Raw genomic sequence first — 17,597 nt, 5'->3', positions numbered from 1 at the left:
CATCGTGTGTTTTTTTATCATAATTTATTTAACCCATTCTCCATTGATGGACAATAAATGTTGAAATGGATCTTTGTACATAAGTTTGGATGCTAGTACAATTATATCTGTGAAACAAATTCCTAGAGGTAAAGTTGATGGGTGAGATGATGTGTACACATAATTTTTGATAGCTTTTGCCAAATTGCCCTTCAAAAAGGCTGCTAAATCTCCATTAACAGTGACTGTAACTGTCCATTTCTCACACTCCTGCCCACATTATTAATTTTTAATTTTAGCCATTTGGGAAGTCAAAAATTGATACCTCATTTTAATTTGCATTTTTCTTATTAGTTATTTTTCAAGTTTTATTGACTGCTTAAATTTGTTCTGTTCTTTGCTTGTCCAAATTGCTTAATCATTTTTAAATTAGAGCATTCACATGTTTAATTCTTTTTATTGATCCATAGGTGTTCTCTGTAAAAAGGAACCTTTTGCAGTTGAGTGGCTTTATTTATGAACTCTTTCAGATACACAAAAATCAACCCACTTCAGAATTTAAAATCTATTATGTAGCTGGAATAAGTTAGCACTAAAGCAGCAGATTTCAGTTTGATACAATAAGGACTTTTCTAGGAATTAGGGTTAGCTAACACTGGAGTGGACACCTGGAGGAGGCAGAGATGGGAAAATAGTAATTGCCCTTTCCATCCCAAATATCCCTGCCGCCCTGAACACCTGCCTAAATGTTTCTCAAACCACTTTGCGGAGCTCAACATAACAAAAATATCCAGGGTCTGGGAGAAGAAAAAGAATGAGTCATATAAAAATCTCAGATCATCTCTGCTTTGTCTCTTGAGGCTTACAAAAGAAGGGTGTGAATTTTAGCGAAATACATTTTATTATAGCCAAACCTATCAGTAGCATTAAATTACCATTCCTTCATCTTGAAATATGGATAATAAATTACTTGCCTAAAGGTAGAGGATCCCTTGAGGCCCCATCTGGCTTTAAGGTCTGTGATGCCGTGTTGTAAAAGGCAGACATCTGTGGTGGGAAAATTTGGACTCTGTTGCTGCTGAGATCCTTTCCACTTTTAAGATTCTATAGTTTTAAGTAGCTTCTTTGGGTACAAATTGCCATTTTAGATGCAGTAAGTTTGGAAATCCAACGAGAGTAAACCCTGCTTCCACCCCTTGAAGCCTCCCCATGCTCACGCCTCACCGCTCTGTGTCTTCTGAGCTCCTGTTTTGTGTCATCAGTAATACTCAGGTCACTGCTTGGCCGTGGTTTCTAGTGAGTTTCTCTGAGATGAGAAGCTCCTAGGACCTAACATAGGTCTGAGCTCATCTCTTAAATACTCATTACATGGCTCTGTGAATCTTCCAAAGGGCTTTTAGGGTTCTTCTAATTTTCTTCTCCCAATTCCTTTCTAGGGTAGGAAGAGTAGGCAGTGTTAAAGTTTTAGTTGGCAACTAGTACACTAAGGCCCAGAGAGATGAAACAACTTGTCTAGAGTCCCTCAGCAGGTCATCAACAGAGTAAAGAACCAGAATCCAGATTTCATGTCTTCATAGCACTTGCCTATTGGTCAGCCTTGTGGAGAGGAAGCTGAAGCCCTTTGCTGTCTCCTGAGATGCTCAAAATCCAGCATTTCTTCCTCATTTGCCCTCATTTCAGGTGTTGTGTCCTGTCCACTGCTGACCATGTGTTGACTTTGTCACTGAGATCGTCCAGGTGGGTGTCTGTGTTGGGGACAGAAGGGAGGAGAACCCACTCAGAGGACTGAAGGGGGGCTACATGGATCTGATGCAGAACTTTGAGCTTCCCATTGTTCCTCTCAGCTCATCCAGTCTATATCCACCCCTCTTTTATCCAGAAAAGCTGGGAATATTCAGATTCCTACAAGAACCCCATTTGCTCAGACTCTTGTTTCCCCAGGGAAAAGTTCAAAGATCCAAATGTGGTGTTCAGGGTGGCAAGTGATAGCTTTGGAGAAGAGATAATTTAGCCCCTGGGGTCCCACAGTTGGGTCAGGTGTGGCATGAGGTCAGTTGGCCTGTGATTGACTTGCTCTCTGGTAAGGAATGGATGTTTATTAGGCCCAGGCTTTGGGTTTGACCTCCCTCTAGCTTGGGTAGCCTGTCTCTATTTCTGCATAGCCAACTTGCACACATTCGCCTCTTGCTTAGCAAAACTTAAGGCTAGAGTAGGGTTGATCTCTGAAGGTATATCCTATCGACAGACCTAGTATCGGATTCTTACATGCAAAGTATGATTATTGCAGATGTATTGATGGTGGGGAAAAGGAGGTTAGGAGTGTGTGTAAGCCTTTTATTCCTTTAGAACAAATCCGATGACGAAAAGCAAAATAGAAGATCCTGAAATTAACTCCATCAAGGACCTCAAGGAAGGGCAGCTCTTGAGGGGCTATGTGAAGGCCGTCCAGCTGCACGGTGTGCTCTTGGGGTGAGTGAGGTGGAGCCTAAAGGCCTGGCCCCAGACCCAAGTGCCTTCCCTAGAACCATCACAGTCTGGGGTCCACTGCATCTCTCGTCAGCTTCTTTGAAGGGAATATGCAGGAAGGCACATCTACAAGTTCCCACCAGTTTTTAAAATTCCAAGTTTTTCAATACTTAAAAAAAAGTTTTAAATTATTATTTCTTGTTTGGCCATAAGGACAAAGAATACAGCATGTCAAATTTCAGTTTTAAATGAATTTGAATTTTTTTTGATACTGTGTTTGGTCATGATTTTTAAATGTTCTGTGAAATCACATAATATCCACCACCAGTTATTACAGCGTTCCCTACTATTTTGTGTCCTCATTTTCTCCTTTTCTTTCTAGCAGTTTGTGATTTATACATTGTTATGCTATGATGTAAGACAAAGAAACCTTCAGTCATATCATCATTATGCTTGATACAGTTTTTTCCAGTTTAAAAAACCCTGTTGAATGCCAAGAACTTACATGCTTTGTAAATCCTTGTCACGACTTGGGTCTCTGTGAAAGTGGAGTCACCAGGCTTGGCTGGGATTCTGTTGTTGTGTTTATGACCATAGGACCCTTGTCTGTCCTTTCAGCCTTGGCCCCTCTGTTGTGGGTTTGGCTCGGTACCCCCACATCTCCCAGTATAGCCGGTCCAAGAAAGCACTTTGTAACAGATACCTCCCCGAAGGAAAGCTACTCACAGCCAAGATACTAAGGTGGGTACTTTCTCTCTCTATGATATGAATCAAACCACTTTCTCTGGAAGCCCTGGGGAGATAAATTTTAAAAATAATGGCCTGGGTAGTGGTGAATGCAGTGTTGAAATGAATGGAAACCCTTTATTTGAGGCCTTCTACCTCAGCCTCTCAAAGTAGATGTAGCTACTTTGCTTGGCAGGGGGTGGGGGTGGGGGTGGGAGGCTCCTTTTATTAGAGCTGGAGTAGGAGGGCATCACAGCCACCCCTGTATTTTCCTCCTAAGCATGGGAAATTGTACTAATCATTCCTAAAAATACTGAGTGGATTCACAAGGCAGCAGGAGTAAGGCGCAGAATTGTGGGCTAATCAAGAGAGAGAGAGCCCTGGTTGCTTGGGGTGCTCTTTGTGCTTTTTATGTTGTCTTCATTTCTACTCTTCCTGTCTCCCTGCCTTAGCCTGAACTATGAGAAGAACCTGGTGGAGCTTTCATTCCTCCCTGGTGATACTGGGAAGCTGGATGTGTTTTCTGCCTCTCCAGAACTACCACTTGTAGAGCAGGAGGAGAAGAAAATAGAGGCAGAGAAGAGCAATCAAAACAGGAGTGAGGAGAAGAGGAACCAGAAAGGGAAAGAGAAAAAGAGCCAGAAAGGTCAGCTGGAATCAAAGCTGCCCTGCAATAAGAAAGAGCCTAAGAAGCCACCAGTGAAGAGGCAGGGCAGTTGGGGGCGCCTGGAGTCTGGAAGTGAGCAGGTAAGGTTCTCAGGGAGGATTACTTCCTAACAAAGGAAGGGATAGTATTTTAAAAGTCAGCCAGGCAGCTGCCTGACCTTCTTGGGGTGGTGCCAGGAGGAACAGAAGGCGGGCATTGGCTTTGGGCTGCTAGAGTGTGCTCCCGGGCAAGAAGGGTGGCTCGGCATTTTCCCCACCTGTCACCTCAGGAAAGTGTGAACAAGAAGCAAAGGAAAGCTGATCCAAAGGAAGATGACATTGGTGTTGAAGTATATTATCGGGAAGGAGAAGAGGAGATAGAAGAGATGAGTGTGCTGCCCAAGGTGAGAGATCACATTGAGTGGAGGATAAAAGGCTGCACTGGTTGAGGGAAGTCCTTAGTTTCCCTCCTGAAAGTTGGGCTGTCTTTGGTACCATCCTCTTTCACCTTGTTTTCTATAAAATAGGGAAAAGTGGGGCCGTTAGTTCTCTCAGTTGCTCATAAGCTTCTTGAAAACAGGGACCCTGTTTTTTTTTTTGTTTGTTTGTTTGTTTTGTTTTTTTTTTAATCTTCATTTTATTGAGATATATTCACATACCACGCAGTCATACAAAACAAATCGTACTTTCGATTGTTTACAGTACCATTACATAGTGGTACATTCATCACCCAAATCAATCCCTGACACCTTCATTAGCACACACACAAAAATAACAAGAATAATAATTAGAGTGAAAAAGAGCAATTGAAGTAAAAAAGAACACTGGGTACCTTTGTCTGTTTGTTTCCTTCCCCTATTTTTCTACTCATCCATCCATAAACTAGACAAAGTGGAGTGTGGTCCTTATGGCTTCCCCAATCCCATTGTCACCCCTCATAAGCCACATTTTTATACAACTGTCTTCGAGATTCATGGGTTCTGGGTTGTAGTTTGATAGTTTCAGGTATCCACCACCAGCTACCCCAATTCTTTAGAACCTAAAAAGGGTTGTCTAAAGTGTGCATAAGAGTGCCCACCAGAGTGACCTCTCGGCTCCTTTTGGAATCTCTCTGCCACTGAAGCTTATTTCATTTCCTTTCACATCCCCCTTTTGGTCAAGAAGATGTTCTCCGTCCCACGATGCCAGGTCTACATTCCTCCCCGGGAGTCATATTCCACGTTGCCAGGGAGATTCACTCCCCTGGGTGTCTGATCCCACGTAGGGGGGAGGGCAGTGATTTCACCTTTCAAGTTGGCTTAGCTAGAGAGACAGGGCCACATCTGAGCAACAAAGAGGCATTTGGAAGGAGGCTCTTAGGCACAACAATAGGGAGGCCTAGCCTCTCCTTTGCAGCAACCGAGGGACCCTGTTTTACCCATAGAATAGGCTGCATAAAATAAATTCTAATAAATGTTTATTGAGGGCAACTGAATAAAGTTAGTGGGGTGGGGCAGGTAAAGAGGAGGCTTAGCCTTCCTGAGCCCATGTCCCCCTCTGAAAAATGGGAGTAATACTTGAACTGAGAGGATTGGGTGTGGAAGGACTTCCACCTGGGATTCCCTGTCTTTGGGTACTTGCATCCCTGTTCCCCTCAGAATTTCTAAAAATTTGTTACCAAAATAAAGTTATTTGCAACGAAAACTTAAATCACTGTACACTCTCCCCCATGGGGTCCAGGCCTAGCCTGGCACTGGGAGGAGAGGAAAGACCTGGGCATGGGAGGAGTCTGTGCTCCTCCAGGTGGGATAGGGCAGCCTGAGCCAAGTGCTTTTCCTAACACGCCTTTGTGATCCTCCAGGAGAAGCAGGCCAAGCCAGCAGATGTGCCGCGGCTGCAGCTGTCTTCAGGCTTCGTTTGGGATGTGGGGCTAGACTCTCTTACCCCGGCCTTGCCACCTGGAGGAGAGAGCTCAGACAGCGAGGAGGACGAGCAGCCACACCAAGCTACGGTGTCGTATTTTTCAGGGCTTTGTCCTTTGTGTAGGGATCCCTTGGTGCCAATCTCCTGATCTCTGTCCTGGCCTCAGTGTCTCTTCCTTGGGCCCAGTCCAGGCCAAGAAATATTTACAGTGCCTATGGACTGTCCTGCCAACCTTTGGCTTCCGCTATGGACCTGCCCAAGGGACTGAGGAGCAGAGTACTCACTTTTTTTTTGCCTTCCCTAGCAGAAGAAGAAAAGCAAGAAGGAGAGAGAGTTGGAGAAGCAGAAGGCAGAGAAGGAGTTGTCCCGCATTGAGGAGGCACTGATGGACCCTGGGCGGCAACCAGAATCAGCAGATGATTTTGACCGACTTGTGCTGAGCTCCCCCAACAGCTCCATCCTGTGGCTGCAGTACATGGCCTTTCACCTCCAGGCCACAGAGATCGAGAAGGCCCGTGCTGTGGCTGAGAGGGCCCTCAAGACCATCTCCTTCAGGTCCAGGCTTTGCCTCCCCCTGCCCTAGAGAGAGGCCTTTCGACAGGGAGGACCATGTCTCCCAAGTTCTGAGCTTGCAGGGTTTGCCTCCTGCAGGTCATTTCCTCTTAGACAGGCTGACGGCAATTTAGGTGGCTGCCACTAGGGGCCCATGGGTTCCCAGGCTTTCTCTCACAGGTGTGCCTTCTGTGAAATAGATCTTATGCTCATTTATATTTTATAGTCTTCTTCACTGAATTAGCTAAGGGTAACAATTACAAGAGTCCGTACATTTAAATAAGATACCTAGTTTGGAGCAAAGTAGAATAGGAAAACAACTCTCCATATACCTGGGTATAAAAACCCTATAGGTAGCCATTTTTTGGAGTTGAGTTCATTTTCTGAAGACTAGTGAAGAGAGAGGGTGAGCTTTCCTTCTCTTAGTTTGGAGAGAAAATCAAATCCGAGGTCCTGCTCCTTCCATCCTGAACCTCTGGCTATTTTGAGATTTGGTAGCTTTCCTTCCCAGGAACGGAGGCAGAAACTAAGGGAGCCTCCAATCCAGGAGTCGGGTGGGGAGAGTGGTTCCTTCTTCTGTCTGAGCTGCGGTGGGAACAGGGCCTCTCAATGCCTGCATTGGGGGCTGGGAACTGGGGACATGGATATGAAGTCTGGGGAGAAGGAAGTAGTTCCAGTTGACATCCCTGAATGGGAATGAGGGGCTCTTTGGACTGATTTGATGGGGCTCATATGCTGACTGTTCTCTTTCCAGAGAGGAGCAGGAGAAGCTGAATGTGTGGGTGGCACTGCTGAACCTAGAAAACATGTACGGCTCACAGGAGTCACTGACCAAAGTCTTCGAGCGGGCTGTGCAATACAATGAGCCTCTCAAGGTCTTTCTCCATCTGGCTGACATCTACACCAAGTCAGAGAAATTCCAGGTAGGGATCTGAGACCAGGAGGCCTCCTAGAACTTAACTCCTAGAGTCACAGAGGCAGCAGTCTCAGCAGGTTCTGGATCCAGTTCTGCCCCAGGCTTGATGTGTGACATCTGAGCCCTGGCTTCCTCATCTCCGAAGTGAGAGAAATCATTTCCCACACCTCTGCTTTAGAAATGTGGGGTGAAGATGAGGGAGGTGATGGTTTTGCCTCCCCATTGTGCTCCCCTTGGGTATCTGGAATTGAGCCTAGATATTGATTTGGAGTCTGTGAGCCCAGGTCTGGCTTCTCATGAGTGGAGCTGGCTATCCCTATTGTTGCCCCTCTGTAATATCACACTCTTCCCAGCTCATCTTGTCTTTTCCCACAGGAAGCTGGCGAACTCTACAATCGGATGCTGAAGCGTTTCCGGCAGGAGAAAGCTGTTTGGATCAAATATGGTGCCTTTCTTCTGCGGAGGGGCCAAGCTGGTGCCAGTCACCGCGTGCTGCAGCGAGCTCTTGAGTGCCTGCCTAACAAGGAGCGTGAGTGCTCATTCCCACCAACTGCCCAATTCCCAAACAGACGAGGCGCTCTTGGATCTGGGAATAGGGATTGGGGGTCTTTACCCCACATTTCTAAAGCAGAGATTGGATTGGTGTTGCCAGAGGGTACATGGCTATCTATTCATCCTGTGCTCATGAACATAACAGTGCATGTTGCATTTTAAATGCCAGACACCAAAAAATGGAAGAACAAAAAACAATTAGCACACTATGTTGCCCCTGGGACCCACCTATTCTGAGCCTAGAGGGTGGAGAGTCTGTGGTACCCATTTGTGCACTAGCCTTTGGCCCTAAACTCACCCTACTCTCCTGTTTGGGCTTTGTCCCCCTTGTCATAACCTAGGTCTTGGGACCCAGGAGTAGGGAGTCAGACTCACTTTGTCCCTGAAGCCATTTGTGTTGTTGGGAGGGTTCTCTTAGTGGGCGTACTGTGTTTCTGAGCTGCCCTCTCCCTGCAGATGTGGATATCATCGCCAAGTTTGGCCAACTTGAGTTCCAGCTGGGGGATGTGGAAAGGGCGAAAGCCATTTTTGAGAACACCCTGAGCACCTACCCAAAGCGCACAGATGTCTGGTCGGTCTACATTGACATGACCATCAAGCATGGCAGCCAGAAGGAAGTCCGGTGAGTGGGGAAGACAGACTAGGGCGGAGTTCCCTGCAAAAAGGAGGGTAGCATTGGCCAGGCTGATTTTTTTTTTTTTTTTTTTTTTTTTTTTTTTTTTTTAAATCCCCACAGCAGCTCCCAGCATCCCCCTAGTTCTCTCAATCTATCTAGAAAAAGAGAAAAATATGACACATCAGATCCTATATCATTCATTTTTCCAACTTCTTTTTCTGCCTCAGAGACTGGCCTCTGGTCTGTATCTGGAACCACGGGCAGGAGGTAGCCTGACCCCTGGCCTGGGAGCCAGGAGATTGGGTCTCCCTCAGAATTAGAGAACTGTCACAGACATAATCTCACTTTTGTTCTCAGCGTCCCCATGAGACAGTAGGATTATAAATGGGTAGACTGAGGTCCAGAAAGAATAGGTGCTTCACCCAAGCTCCTTCAGTGAGTTTTAAGCAGATCCACAGCTCACTGTGAGTCCCCATCCTAGTAACTTCATCCTGAATCATTGACTTCAGGCGTATAAGTCCTTTAACATCTCTGGTATCTGTCTGCTCATCTGGAAGAAGAGAGTATTATTATTTCTCTTGCCAGGGGCAGCATGGGGATTAATAATGGTAGTGAAAATAAAGACAGAAGTGGGTTTGCTGGGTAATAGCGGGCCCTGGCTCCAGAGCCAGAGAGCCAGTGGGAGAGCACCAGCCAGGGGCCATGTGGCTGGGACTGTGCCGCCAAGGCTGCCTTGCTCTTCTTCACAGGGACATCTTTGAGCGGGTCATCCATCTGAGCCTGGCCCCCAAGAGAATGAAGTTCTTCTTCAAGCGCTATCTGGACTACGAGAAGCAACATGGCACTGAGAAGGATGTGCAGGCAGTGAAGGCGAAGGCGCTGGAATACGTGGAGTCCAGGAGCTCAGTGTTGGAGGACTAGCGACAGGCTGGCTCCAAGGGCCACTGTCAGAGGGGACCCAGCCCAGCCTGTCCCCAGGCACCTGGGCTGTTGGGAGCTCATTTGCCTGAGGACTCTATTTTAAAAAGTGCTGCTTTTTCTGCAGCAGTCTCAGAATAGTCCTGTGAGGATGAAAAATAATTTGGTATTTCTTTTAATTCCTTTTTGTCTTCTAAGTACCAGTTTATTTCATCTTTTTACTTTTCTGAGGCTACTCAAGTTGCAGGCAGGCTCTTGGGCTCCCAGAAAAGTTGAGTGTCTGGTTTGTAGGAGTCCCTTGGGGGCAAAAAGTGGAGGGGCTGACTCCTGAGGATCTTACGGTCAGGTTCCTACCTTGTCCCTGGCAGGCTCTCAGTCCAGCCAGAGAGAGGGTCAGCAGGGTCCAGGGAGTGGGGTCCCCCTCCCTGCCACTCCCCTCCCACTTCTCATGTCTGATCTCGAATCACTGGGCCTTTCCCTTGGCCTCAACTCAGCTTGAGTCCTTTTGTGGAGGCCGTGGGGCTGGAGAAGGAAGATGGAGGCAGAGCCCAGTAGGGAAAATGGAAACCCAGGTGGCTGAGAGCAGAGCCACAGTTATTGGCTTAAACCCAACAGTGTATCATCCCAGGCCCACCATGGCCAGAATACCTAATCTCTGAGTCTGTTTCCTCATTTTTTAAGATGGAGTTAAAAATTCCTACGTAGAAGGATTATTGTATGGAGTAAATGAGAAAATGTATGTTATGTACTGCCACAGGGCTGGCAGGTAGGAAGCTGCTACCCAGTGTTAATCGCTTCCTCGGATCCAGGGCCGACTTGCTGTGTGCCTCCTCATGGCTCCTCTGGGGAGAGGGTTCTGGGCAGAGTGGATTGATTGGCTTCATGATTGTTCTCAAGTCCCCGAGTAAGAGGAAACATGACTGGATCCACCAGCACCCCAAACCTCTCTGCAACTCGTACAGAATTCCCAGAAAGAGCCCTCACCACCTTTGACGATGTAATATTGTGAAGTTCTTGGAGACTAGCACAAACTAGCTCCTAGATGAAGCCAGTTCTTTTTTGGCTTGGTCTTAAAAGAATTGAAAGTTTCTCTGGCAGAATTTGAAATGTCCTGAGAGCTGGAAAGCTTTTACATGGAAAATGATCGTGTCAGGTGCCAGGAAGCAGGTGTCCCTGTCAAAAGGCTTTAGGAGTGGGTGGTGGAGGTGATCAGCCAGGGGCAGGGGAGGCTGGGGTTGGCTTGGTTCTTGGATTTTAGTCCTATGTTATGAGAATCTTTTTGTAGTGAGTGCCAGATCTTCTGACTTGTAAAATTTTAAGCTGAGCTGCTCCCTGAAAAGGGCCAGTCCCCATCTGTTCCTCAGATCAAATCAGATAACAGAATCCAGTTGTCAGGGTGTCTTTGACCCTAGGGCCTTCCCGTGTGTGGTGATACCTGGTGTTCCCTGTTCCCCTGCCTGCCCTTTCGTCCCTTTAAGTCCTGCCCAGTCTCCCTGTTTTATTCCCTCCCACAGGTGTTGGGATTTAGGCTGTCCCCAAGACCACCAATCTGCTGTGGCATGGCCCATTCAAACATGTAGACGCCAGGCTAGTCCTTTGTACTAAGAAAAGCTTTATCAAAATTTTAAATATATAAAATGAGGTCAGAGGCATACATTGGTGGGCAGCTTCCCAGCTGTGTCCCCTGAGAACAAATATCTGCATGCAGTTAGACACACATTAACTGCATGGCATCCCATACAAGGAGACTGTTGGTGAGTTTCATTGTCCCTTGGCTCTGCTGGCTGGGGCCTCAGCCTTGGAGTCCCACCAGTAAAAGAGGATCCATGTCATAGTTCATTAAAGGATCAGTTCTGGGAAAGTCGTCCCCAAAGCTTTGACCAAGTGGGCTGGTGGCAGAAGAGGAGGGCATCTCTTTAGGTCTGAAAGTCCTGTTAGAGCTGACCATGTTGCCTATGGGATTTCCCCGCCTCCCTCCAGATGTCCTCGGGTTCCTCTTCCCCGGCCTGCTTTCCCAAGAAGCTGTGCCAAAAAAGTCCCCTTCTGGGTCAAGCAGTGTCCTTTGTAGAAGCAGCAGCCGAGCATGGGAACAGGCCCTTAGGAAGCCACCAGGGCCATCTCCAGGTTGTCAGGGGCTGTGCCATTGCCTGCCAGACCCTGGGCCCACTTGTGCAGACGGCTGTAGAGTGGGAGGCCCTGGTTCTCACGGTACAGGTAGACGCCAGTGATGGCGTTCCACTGTGGCCGCGGCTGTGTGCCTTCCACTGGGAACTTGGCAACCAGCTCCTCATCATCCTTGTTGAGTGCCACAAAGCCGAAGAAGCGGCGCACATTGTTGGCAGCGAGCACCCGCGAGTGTACCTCGGCTGTGTGCTGGAACAGCTGGTCCTCGTTGGCGCGGTACTGTGCCCAGTAGGCCTCCTGGCGGTAGCTGAGTGGTGAGCAGTAATGCTTGAGGCACTTGGTCAGGAACACCAGGATGGCCACCACGCCGATGAGCAGCCACCCGAAGAGCTGCTCAGAGAACAGGCAGGGCTGAGGAGGGGTAAGGGGCTGCCTAGGCCCCAACAACCCCAGGAGGAAGTGGAAGAAGGAGCTGGTCAAGTGGGTCTTAGCTGACCCTACACCTCAGAGTCCCCTGGTAGCTGGTTCTGTAACTTCCCTGTCTTCATGTTCTGCTTCTGGAAGAGAAGCAGATCCTTCTGGCTCTGACTCCACCTCTTTTTCCTTATACCCTTGAACTTGCATACTTTCTGTTTTCTGGGACTTGGCCTCCTGCATTTTCTGCTGCCATTCCTTCAGCCCCAGTGCCCTGCCAAACATCTCAGTCTGTCAAAATCCAGCTCAAACTGCCATCCCTAGCCCTGATGCCACCTCCAGGAAGTCTTCAAAGGCCCCTCAGAACAACCTTGCCTTCCCTGAGTCCCCCATGGCCCACTTCCTCTCAGATCGTCACTGCTTTGCCTTGAGATCACCTGTGTGCTGATCTTGAGCACCTGCTTGGGTGTAATTAAGCCTGTTGAGGGCAAGCATATTCAAGTTCTTCTTTTCCCCCAGTTGGTCCTGTACCGAGGTCTGTGGGCATTTCATCAGCATCAAACAAGTTTTGCTATTTCTCTAACATCTCTCAATTCCTTTGATGCTGTCTCCAGTCCTGTTTCTCTATCTACTTGTATTTCTTATGTACCCAAGAGAAGAGACTTTTTAGAAAATCTTGTGCTCTTTCTTGTGTCTCCCTCACTCCCTGCTTTTCTAACTTAACACTTGCAGCTCAGTTTTTCTGCTCCTGCCCAGTTGTCTTCCTCTGCTGTCCCCGCTAACCAATATCCACTCCTCCCAGTGGCAGTATATCCTTCAGAACTAAGCCACAGCTGATGGTAGGATCAGGCAACTGCTGCTTCCTAACTCAACACCCTTTCTAGCCCAACAGACTCTGGTTACGTCAACAATACTTGAAGCTGACTCAGTGCTGGGCCTGGGCCCTTTCTAATCCCAGGAGGCCCAACACACCCCACTATCACTCATAGCAAATGTTTGTTAGGTGACTTGGAGTGAGGAGCTTAGTCTGTGAGTGGAATCAAGGGTCACTCTGAGCCAAAAGAATGTTCCTTTGATGTTTGAAACTACCTGGTTTATTTTGGACTGGAATTCACCTTTGCCCCACCAAGGTCTAACCCATAGATTGACTGACTCTGACGCCTGATACTGATAATCTATTGCTAGCCTTAGCTTCTGAGGATCCAAGGCTATTTTAACCCTCAGCCATCCCAGCACCTTCCATCAGCCACCACCTAGGGGAAGGGGAAGGGGAGCTTTCCTCCGCACAGCTCCTTACCTGGGATTCATACTTGAGCCTGCGGCTGACCTCCTCCCGGAAGCCCGACAGGTTGGCAGGGCCCTCCCCACAAGGGAACATGGCCAGGATTTCGGTGGCATGGGCTGGTGGGAAGCCCTCTTCCCCGGCCGTGAGCGAGGATGGGTCTACGAACTCACTGAGAGCACAGACGTAGGCCTCACCACGCAGCAGGGAGATGACAGACCAGGTCACGGGGGCCACGGCCGCACGGCCCAGGATGGAGCTCAGGAGGAGGAAGGTGGGGGCAGCTGAGCAGCTCTTGGTCCTCCGGTGCTGGCACTCAGCAACTAGGTTCCAGGTGTGGTTGTTGAGGATGACGCCGATGAGGAAGAGCGCCAGGGCAGGCACGCCAATGGCCGTCAGCCCGTACAGGTAGTTCCGGGCTGGGGAGCAGGGGCAGTGGAAGGCCACCACAGAGAACAGCTCCTGGCTGCCCACTGTGCCCAGGGCCACCAACCCATTGAAAATCATCACATCCTTGCTCTTGAAGAAGAGTGACAGGAAGCGGAAGTTCTCCGCGATGAGGGCTGCCATGGTGCCACGCTGGCTGGGGGATCAGCTGCAGAGGGGAGGCAGGGGGAAACCAGGCTGCTGAGCTCCTGAAGGCCAGGTGCAGTCTTGCCACTTTATCCTCTACAGCAGCCAGCCTGGTGCTTCCTGTGGAACAGCAGATGCCTGATAAAGATTTGCCTCTAAAAACCAGGATTGAGGAGGTTGCTAATGTGACCAGGCTGGTGAGAAAGGGAGATACAGGGTAGCTCAGGGGCCTGAGGGAAATAACGGTGCCTACTGTTCACTGCATGTGTCAGGCACTTTACAAACCTCTGTGAGACAGCTGTTACCGTCCCCATCGTACCAGGCGGATGACCTCTGAGGGTGAGTGCCTTGCCAGGGTCACATATAGGTGGGAGGGCTGGGTGCAAGCCCATTCTTCCCACCACCACAAGCTTTGCTAGGGGCAGGGGTTGGGACTGACCCAGTGTCATTAGGGAGTGTGGTATTCCAGGTAGTGCTAATGTGCTGAGGAACCTGGGGCCTGGGAATATTTGGGGGTGTATCTTTAAGACCTCTCACCCCATGTCTACAAAAGCCAGAGTGGGTGTCCCGGTGGATAAGGGACTTGACTTGAGACTGTGATGAGGGTTGAGGAGGCAAAAGGGGCCTCTGGTCAAAGGTGAGCCTAATGCAGCAAGACACCAGCATCCCTAGAGTTCAGAAGAAAATTTGGCTTTGTTTTGGAGACCTTAGGCTCTGGACTGGTTTAGGACATTCTGGCTGTCAACATACTTCATGACTTATCTGGGCTTCAATCTCCTCATCTATGAAAAGAGGATAATCATTCTGGTCCTTGTTTGCTTCCTAGGGGCATTGGAGGGAAAAGAAAGGAAATGATTCTTGGTAATTGACCCATGTGTGAAAACCTCCATTTTTCTTAGCCTATCTGATCTTCATGGCAGCTCCTGAAAGAGACAGGATGAGGGGACATGATTCTGCTTCCTGCAAAAATCAGGAAACTAAGGCCTGAACAGGGCAAGTGCCTTGCTTGCAGCCATCCAAGGATCAAGAGCTAATGAGGCTTGGGAAGTGGACAAGAGCGAGTGGGCTAGGGGAGCCCTGCATTTTCTCTGTCTTCTGACCTTACTGTGAGCCTGACAAGCCATGATGCATCCTTCTCTTCCCCAGCTATGGCCCCTCTCCTATCCAGCAGCCCCCCTGCAGGCTGCTCCACTGCACAGGGCCCTGGGGCCACCCAACCTGCCAGTGACAGGAAGCTTTGATGAAGGCTAAGTCTCAGCAGCACCCACCAGCCCATCTGGAGGCCTGTGTAACCATAGTGCAGGCAGCCTGCCAGGAAGTAGCTGTGACCTCAGGCTCCAGAGATGTCCTGCTCAACTCTCTTCCCAGGCTCCACCCACACAGGCCTGAGAGTTAGGCCCCATGTCCTTCCCCCCATATCAGAGATGGAAAACAAAGGTCCTCAGGCCCGAGGGAGCCAGGGAGAGGAGGGATGGGTTGGGCAGCAAGCAAAGGTGGGAGATGGCCCATATTTCCTTCTGTGCCTTCATCTCCACACCACCACCCCTCCCCATTTGCCAAGGCTGCCAGACGGGCCTGGGCAGAGCTGCGTGGCCACATGGGGCATTGGAAGGAAGAGGAGGGGTCTGACTCTTCCCCCAACTCATGGCTAGAGGCTCTAGCCTACCTTCCTGGGAAAGGGAGTTGGTCGTTTTGCTGGGGATGAATGTTAGTTAACCCAATAACAAATCTAAGCCAATCTCCACCTTCCTCTTCCAGCCTCCTGGCTTCCAGTCTCCTGATTAGCTCCTGGGTTGGGATCCCTGGTTCACAAACTTGGGGTGCAGGATGCCTGAGCAGGGTGGGGCTAGTGAGCAGAGGATGGACCAGGCCACCATCTGAAGCTAGTGTCCCTGCCATGCAGGCCAGGCAGGACCCCACCCAAGTCTGGAGTGGGACGTCCTCCAACATCAGCCAGGGGACTGGTGGTCCTTCCTTGCCTGGAGCTCTCCCTTACCTGGATCCAGCAGTGGGCCCCTGTGGCCTTGGCCTTGGTGGGGCTGCGCTCTTTGAGCGGCGGTGTGGGCCTCCAGGACAGGCCATCCAGTCCCGCGGAGCTGCTGCCCCACCTGCCGAGCCGGCGGGGCCCTGTGCAGGGCTCCCTCCCGCTATTCTCTCCGTTTCCGGCTGGCAGAGGAGCCCGGGGCTGGTGGCGTCTCCAGAAAAGTTTAACTCCAGAAAGAGAGAAGGAAACAGTGGGATGGATCGTGCGCGCCAGTGAGCGGAAAAACAGCCTCCGGCGCCAGGCAGAGGAGGGCGGGCGGCCGAGGGCGGGGAGAGGAAAGGAAGTGGAGGCGCCTGCTCAGCAGTTGCTGCGGCTGCCATGGCTTGGAGGGTCAGCGCTTCCCTGAGCTCGCTGACTCTCCCCATCCGGCCCTGCCCTGGGTCCGACCCCAGTCCTGACCTTGCTCACACCAGTGGGACCCTTTGGGGGATGGGGTGGGTGTCTCAGCAGCGTGCTCTTCCATGCCTGACCACCACTGCACAGAAGCTGCTAGAAGGAGACCCAAGCAAGGTCAAGCCGACCCTGACCCTTAGGACCCGTACGCCAGGACCACCCCCCTTGCTTCTGGCCCTTCTGCCTCAGACCTGTCCTGCCACACTGCTGGGATGGCCGCCTCCCCGCTTGCAGGTTCTTCTGTCTATAGTTCAGCCAACTCCCCAGGTACTGCTTCAAATCTCTGGAGAGCTGTCGGGTGCACTCAGGAGACTGGGGAGTCTCTGAAGCTCTAACTGGTGGGTAGAAATTACAAGAGGAGGGTTTCTGAAGGAAGCCCTTTGTGACAATAAGCTGCCCTGCCTGTCCCCAAAAGTGGTCATGAGCTTCTCGTCTGTGGGAGTGTGCAAGCTGAGGCTGAAGAGTCACGGGACAGAATGCTGAAGAGGAGAGCACTCAGAGGCTGGCCGACCCCTAGGATTAGGGGAGATGACCCTCTGCAACGCCTGTTGCTCCCAACAATGGAACTGCTGAGACGCTGGCCCCGCTGTGCTGGGCTTGGCCATGTGCAGGAATGAAGGAATAGGGACCAGTGTTCTCATTCAGATCCTGTGATGTGTCAGACACCATTCCAGATGCTTCCCCAAAGGTTATCTCTCTTTATCTACATGATCCTGAAAAGCAGAAATTCTAATACCCATTTTTCAGAGACAAGCTGAGAGGCTCCGGGGGCTGAGGTGAGCTGCCATAGGACCCACAGCTCTGGTCTTTGAACCCAGGTGTGCCGGACTGAAGCTCGACTCTTCCCTTCACAGACTGCCTCTGGGCTTTGTTTCCTCACCTGGAAGCCCCCCACCTGCCAACTCACACCTGGTCTTTGCTCACCTGAACCCTCCCTCTCCCTGACTTCCAGATCAAGTCCCACCTCCTGGGGGAGCCCCACCCCTCACCATCTTGGCCTACAGGGATGGCTGTCCCAAATGATGATGAGGAGGGAGACGGGTCTCAGACATGGGAATAGGGTAAGGATGCACAAGGCAGAGATCAAGATCACGACGAAATTCCAAGCTGGGTGGGGCTTATGTCTCAAGGAGATCTGAGGGTGGTGAAAAGCCAATCTGGAGGGAGACAGACGCCCACCCTCAGGCTCAGACACGAAACCTCCCCTCCAGGTGCTGAATGCCTCCCACATGCATGCGCTTTCACACACTTCCCTTGCACACTTCCCTCATGGATGCTCACAACAGCTCTGTGAGGTAGGTGCCCTCGACCCCATTTTACAGATGAGGAAACTGAGGCACAGAAAATGAAGCAACGGGCCCAGAGACACTGCCTCCCTCTGGAATCCAAGTGGTTTCTACTCTAGGCAGCTTCCCTCCTGCTGCCGGCCCACCCTCATCCCCACTTCAGAGCAGAGCCTTTCAGCCCTTTAGAGCCCCGTCCCCAGGGGCTGGGT

General features: G+C 50.1%; 2 protein-coding genes across 9 annotated transcripts in view; one reads left to right on the top strand and one right to left on the bottom strand.

Moving 5' to 3' along the window:
• PDCD11 (programmed cell death 11) overlaps positions 1-9,454 on the top strand; it is a 48,390-nt gene extending 38,936 nt beyond the window's left edge. For 2 of the 5 annotated variants that reach the window (XM_037804062.1, XM_037804060.1), the window contains exons 26-36: positions 1,660-1,716; positions 2,326-2,448; positions 3,064-3,186; positions 3,624-3,918; positions 4,107-4,220; positions 5,657-5,806; positions 6,026-6,273; positions 7,025-7,193; positions 7,562-7,715; positions 8,195-8,360; positions 9,104-9,454. In XM_037804062.1, the coding sequence (XP_037659990.1) occupies positions 1,660-1,716; positions 2,326-2,448; positions 3,064-3,186; positions 3,624-3,918; positions 4,107-4,220; positions 5,657-5,806; positions 6,026-6,273; positions 7,025-7,193; positions 7,562-7,715; positions 8,195-8,360; positions 9,104-9,275 (1,771 nt within the window). In that variant the 3' untranslated portion in view covers positions 9,276-9,454. Of the gene's footprint in view, positions 1-1,659; positions 1,717-2,325; positions 2,449-3,063; positions 3,187-3,623; positions 3,919-4,106; positions 4,221-5,656; positions 5,807-6,022; positions 6,274-7,024; positions 7,194-7,561; positions 7,716-8,194; positions 8,361-9,103 lie in introns of all 5 variants that reach the window. The other 3 variants (XM_037804061.1, XM_037804059.1, XM_037804063.1) reach the window with 2 other exon arrangements.
• CALHM2 (calcium homeostasis modulator family member 2) lies at positions 8,469-16,404 on the bottom strand. Of its 4 annotated transcripts, none has more exons than XM_037804065.1 (4): positions 16,294-16,402; positions 15,662-16,198; positions 13,108-13,785; positions 8,469-11,786 (listed from the first exon to the last, which is right to left on the bottom strand). In XM_037804065.1, the coding sequence occupies exons 3-4, from the start codon at positions 13,660-13,662 to the stop codon at positions 11,370-11,372; spliced, it is 972 nt and encodes a 323-aa protein (XP_037659993.1). In that variant the 5' UTR covers positions 13,663-13,785; positions 15,662-16,198; positions 16,294-16,402; the 3' UTR covers positions 8,469-11,369. The 4 variants fall into 4 exon arrangements, with proteins under 4 accessions (XP_037659993.1, XP_037659994.1, XP_037659995.1 ...); XM_037804066.1 differs by having other exon boundaries at positions 15,662-16,195; positions 16,294-16,355; XM_037804067.1 differs by having other exon boundaries at positions 13,108-13,687; positions 15,662-16,404.
• Positions 16,405-17,597: the final 1,193 nt, after the last annotated feature.

This window comes from Choloepus didactylus, chromosome 15, assembly GCF_015220235.1.
Source record: "Choloepus didactylus isolate mChoDid1 chromosome 15, mChoDid1.pri, whole genome shotgun sequence".
Classification (NCBI taxonomy): domain Eukaryota; kingdom Metazoa; phylum Chordata; class Mammalia; order Pilosa; family Megalonychidae; genus Choloepus; species Choloepus didactylus.
The sequence above is the reverse complement of the archived record's forward strand: the minus strand, read 5'-3'. Positions and strand labels throughout refer to the sequence as shown.

What these genes read in the sequence shown, in the direction of transcription:
- CALHM2 (XM_037804067.1), bottom strand. Translation starts at nt 13,662, where the DNA reads ATGGCAGCCCTCATCGCGGAGAACTTCCGCTTCCTGTCACTCTTCTTC. An exon ending in GGCTCAAGTATGAATCCCAG is followed by an intron (nt 11,787 to 13,107) that starts GTAAGGAGCTGT and finishes TTCTCTGAGCAG; the next exon opens with CTCTTCGGGTGGCTGCTCAT.